The sequence below is a fragment of the Volvox carteri genome, assembly GCF_000143455.1.
Source record: "Volvox carteri f. nagariensis unplaced genomic scaffold VOLCAscaffold_82, whole genome shotgun sequence".
NCBI lineage: Eukaryota > Viridiplantae > Chlorophyta > Chlorophyceae > Chlamydomonadales > Volvocaceae > Volvox > Volvox carteri.
The window spans coordinates 398,383-403,547 of NW_003307625.1; the positions used below are offsets into that span (position 1 = coordinate 398,383).

Below are 5,165 nucleotides of genomic sequence, written 5' to 3' on the forward strand. Positions count from 1 at the left end.
ATGTATACGTTGCACTACCAAAAACGCGACCGTTTGCTTGCACACAACTGCCTCTTCGCCAGACGCTTCCTCTTCACGCGGCAGTTTCACGATCCCAGTGTTGCAAGCTACGACGTAGGCTTTCGGTGCTTTCAGTTACTGCAAAGCAGCCACGCAATAGACTAGGCTGCATGCCGCGTGCGACTATGGCCATCGTGCCCACCTGCGCAACGCGCTGGCGCACCTCGTTTGCTTTCGCAAACTGCCGCTTCGCCAAACGCTTCCTCTTCCGCGGCCGTTTCAAGCGCCCAGTCTTGCAAGCTACGTTGTTTGCTTTCATATCTTTTCATATCTTATTCGCCTCAGGCTAAGCAGCCAGCCAAAAGTCCGAGATGCATGCCGCTTGTGACTGCGGCCAACATGCCTTGATGAGCGGCCTTTCGCCGAAAACATTACATACACTTTTACAGGCGCATTTTGAGAATCGCACGCGCGCATCTGCGCGGTAAAATTCGCTCCTGACTTTTGGGGCGAGATGTACGAACTCTTTATTCGGCACAGTACGACCGGACACATTTGTGCGAGGGGCTGCTTAAATACATACATAGTTCTATATCTTCTACTAAAATTTTCCTGCAGCGTTTGAGGCCAATAATTAATATTGGCGAACGATGCTTCCCGAGCTACCGGGATACTGTAGGTTCAACATGTACATATAACATGTACATTTACAAAAATGTACTAAGAGGAAGTCACGAAGTGCGCAGCAAATAAGATGAGTAGCCTATAGGCCTGTAGGTTCATGTCTATAGTCCATGGCAACGGAGGGGTTTACCCTTGGGCCGTGTTACCCCTCCTGCTGGGTAGGAACTTACAAGGGGGTTACCAAAGGGCTACCGGGGGTTGAAGGTGGGTTATCCATTGGTAACCCATGGGTTACCGACCCAATCAGTGCCTTAGGGCCAATGGTTCACCCCCAGCATAGGTGGTCAGCTGCACAGTCGGGCACCAATATTTCACGTTAGATACGCCAAAGTGCAATGACAAACAGCCCGACAAGCTTATGACAAGCCAGGCGTTCCGATTGGAATGCTTTTGCGTCGACTTGGACAACTGCGCAAGATTTGCTCCTATGTACTACAACATTTTGTCCCATGCGCAGAGTTGCATGGAGTTGCGCCACAACGAAACAATGAAGACTGCAATTTTTGGGCGGGGCCCCAGCGCGAAGCGCCCAGGTGGGCCCCGACCTGTAGGATTGCCCATGTCCGTGTGTGTGTGTGTGCGTGTGTAATACTGGATTCACATGCTACGTTACGTTGCGAAAACTTTTAGGTAAAAGTGGCCCTGAGAAAGTCACCCAGTTCACACGGGACATTACGACGACGTTGTATTCGTTGGCGCGAGCTGTGTAAAACCATCTCCATTTTATGTCTTTCAATGGCCAAAACTTCAGAACATCCCCTTAGAATTGCAATATATATTTGAAGGGTGATTGGCAGCCCTGCCTACTGCAATGGCACTGCATCCCGCGCGAGCCGCGATGGCGTTTGCCCTAGCGGTCGCGCTGGATGAAATTTTTGATAATCTTGAAGATATGTTCAATGCTCAGTGGCAGAGATTGAGCGTGTGGGCCGACGCGGCGCGGCCCATGCCGCCGGAAGTGCGGCCGACTTGCCGTTTCGCGGGTGGCTTCAGCCCTGATACTACAATGGGTTACATATTGGCTATGTAAGCGGTCGTGAGCGGTCGAGCAACACGAGCGGCGTTGTCCTTGTTCATTTTTATAATATAAGGCAGCGGTGTGACTAGAAATTCAGTCGGAGTGCAAAGCGCGCACAATTTGTCAAGTATGTGGTCTTTATAAGCGATTGGGCTTGGCCGTTTGTTATAACTCGCGAAATTGGCGACGCATTTCAAGTAACGGTACGAGGGGTCAGCGTTTGACGAAATTGAACCCCCCCCCCCCTGGTCACTTTAGACTTTTCGTCCACTTTACCGGTAACGTACCGTTACCACGTCCGAACCGACCACTTTTTCCAAAAAGTTTCAACGTAACGTAGCATGTGAACTGGCTATAACGGACCAAACATAATATCTCGCCCGGCTGAAACGCGTTGTAGGTACTATATATCATTCTCTATCGCAAGGTATCTCGCCTGTAGCCAACAAAAATCGTATGAGCACAAACAACTTTGGCTGCCTCAGTTGACCGAGGCCAAAGTCACATCAACGCCTCTCGGGCTAAATTTAATCTCAAACGGTACCGCGTATCTCATATTTGAATTTTTAGATGACGGCGTATGATAACTCGAACTCCCAGGCCTTGAGTGTGTAACGGACCAAACATAATATTTCACCCGGCTGAAACGCGTTATCGGTACTATATAGCATTCTCTATTGCAAGGTATCTCGCATGTAGCTAACAAAGATCGTATGAGCACAAACAACTTTGGCTGCCTCCATTGACCGAGCTCATAGTCACATCAACGCCTCTCGGGCTAAATTTCATCTCAAAAAGGTGCCGTGTATCTCATCATTGCTTTCCGAGATGACAGCGTATGATAACTTGAACACCCAGCTTGTGTTACCATTTGCCCGCACGGGCATTCCGACTTGCCACCAGCAGGCCGACAAATTTGCTTACATTTCTCTATGAAATACGCAAGCTGCTCATTTGTATTTGCTTTAGCCAATGCTCGGGGCCTCCGGAGACTTGCGGTGTGCCCCGATGAAGCCCGCGGCTGTGGGGCGGATTGCTGAGGCCGCTGGCGCTTCGGGGATAAACATCACAGACAGCACCGAAATTCACCCAGCTTTCGTTACCATTTGCCCGCACGGGCATTCCGACTTGCGGTCTGCCGCACTGTCCATGCTGCATGCACCCAGGATGGATGCGATTCGCGTCGAGCCCGCAGGCGGTGCTGACGATTCCGCCGGTGCAAGCTTAGCTCTCACACCATCAGCACTGCTCCAACAAAGCACATCTCCCACCGCGTTGACACTACCCATCAATTGTCACACGTGCCGCGCTAGCTACCGGCCTGTACGGATGCAGGGGGGGCCCGCCCTTTTTCCGGCTTCGAGGAAGCCGACACCCGACTTGTTTCTCAGGATTGTGCATAATGGCTTCGGGATGCGGTACGGCATGATGTGGCCGGCCGTCTTCCCGGGCAGCATGTGAATACACCGCTAGTAGGGTCCAGGCCACTTCCTCTTATGATGAGGCGACGGATGGACTGGCAGAGGGCAATGCATGGCGATGAAATGTGATTCTCAACTTGCTTTTGGTGTATGGAAAGGTCACAGCCTCCAAGGGCTATTTTTTGCGAGATGTGTGTGGGAGTATCAGGCGGCCGTGGTGCTATTGAAGGCAGGTACAGGCTACAGCTGGTTCAATGATGTCCTGAACTGGCCAGTGTGCTTTCTTTGGGAGCGCCTTTCGTTTGTCCGGCAGGTGGGCACCAGTGATGAGCTTTAATGGGGAGCCCGTGTGGATTCTGCACACGGAAGTGTCATTGCCTATATGGGCCCTGCCGTTTAAAGGTTCGTCACCTTGTTTGGTCGCGTTGGGAGTGTGCCAGGCATGAATTCGTGGGCACTGTTCCCCCCCACGGTAGGGGGTGAGGGTTTGTTGTGTTGTTTGCAATGAGTGCCAGCCATTTGGTGTGAAGCAAAAATGCATGGACGACTCTGATGTTAGACTCCCCAGCCTAGATTCGGTGCTGCCAACTCATAGAACTTCCTTGTGTTTATGTTTGGTTTGCTATGGGACGTGACTTATAAGCAGAGGTCAAACAATTGAATGCATGACGGCCTGGTGAGATGGCTGATGTTGGTGCATGCACTGATGATGGCCATGCCTTTGGCAGACAGCAGTGGTGCAGCCTGCAGGGGCCGCTTTTGGTGAGATGTGCTCATGTGTGTCAAGTGGGTAATGTGAGGCCCGTTGTGGTGCTGGTGAACATGGGCATGGGCTATACCTGGACAGCTGATTATGGTGCTGTTGGGCAGGGATGCCTGGCTTTGTGAAGATATCTCTCGGTGTTTGGTTTACCATATTGCTGACCCATGAGCTAAAGTGTATGAGCAAAATCGACCACGACAACGTGCATTTTTGGTATTGGCTTCGACCACCACTTTCACCAGACGCTGTAAGATGCACCACAAGTGACAGCACACCATGTAAGCAACTATGGACAACTAAACCATCCATCCTTGGTCTGTTGCAGTCCTGTCAGTATTCCCAGTTCTGCACCTGCAGCCTCATTTTACAGCAGAACACCCAATCCTAATCCTCCAACTGTGTTCCCAATCCTATGGCAGCGAGCTCATCCTAAACTTGCGAAAGCCTGCAATCCCCATCCTGTCGACCAGGGTCCCATCCCCATCCTCCCAATCCCCTCCTTGGTCAAGGTTGCAATCCCCATCCCTCAGAGAGGGATCCCGTCCCCATCCTCACCCCGACAGCAATCCCCATCCCAAAAGTAGTGTAGCACGCCTAATCCCTAATCCTCGCCTTGGGCCCCACATCCCATCCTGACGTCGTCACCCCTATTCCCCATCCCGCCTGACCAGTACCTGCCCCCAATCCCCCATCTCTGCAACCCTCTGGCCGCATCATGAGAAGGTAAACTGTTCAGTCAATAATGATTATGCTATGGCGGCTGCACGCTTGCGACGATCCAGGCAGGTCTACGCCGCCATAGCAAGCCTGTCGACCTTTATTGTTTGAGAATTTCAATAACAAGTGTGTACTCCAAACGTGGCGGCGTTCTTGTGCTTGCACTCCTATGCCGTATGGACTGCCCTGCGAATCAAACGGGGGTCAAGTGGCTGCACCGAGGCCGAGCCCCTTTTCGGCTTTGAAAAGCCGCCCCCCTAGCCTCAGAGCATCTAGCATGGGGCTGCCAATCCCCCTCTCCTGCAACCGAAGCCACATATGCTCGCGATGCACCCTATCAAAGGCCTTTCCAAAGTCAATCTGTACTATTATCAACGGTGGGTGCCCCGTGATCCGATGCCGCCTGACCAGGTGTTGCTTGACAAAGAGGTGATCAGCGGTGCCAAAACCCCACCTGAAACCCGCTTGGCATGGGTGCCGCAGGTCCAGTGTTTCCCCAGCACATACCAGACGGTTAAGAATAACTGACGCATAGCACTTCACAAGTGCTCCTCCAACTGCA

At 52.0% G+C, this 5,165-nt stretch overlaps 1 protein-coding gene across 1 annotated transcript in view; it reads left to right on the forward strand.

Annotated features, from left to right (window-relative positions):
* Positions 1 to 3,087, forward strand: part of VOLCADRAFT_107900 (uncharacterized protein) — a gene marked incomplete at its 5' end in the record, with an annotated part of 3,454 nt that extends 367 nt beyond the window's left edge. Inside the window, 4 exons of the mRNA XM_002957901.1 lie at positions 63 to 114; positions 847 to 888; positions 1,142 to 1,217; positions 2,869 to 3,087. Coding sequence (XP_002957947.1) covers positions 63 to 114; positions 847 to 888; positions 1,142 to 1,217; positions 2,869 to 2,930 — 232 coding nt within the window. The 3' untranslated portion in view covers positions 2,931 to 3,087. The remainder of the gene's footprint in view (positions 1 to 62; positions 115 to 846; positions 889 to 1,141; positions 1,218 to 2,868) is intronic.
* Between the last annotated feature and the right edge of the window lie 2,078 nt (positions 3,088 to 5,165).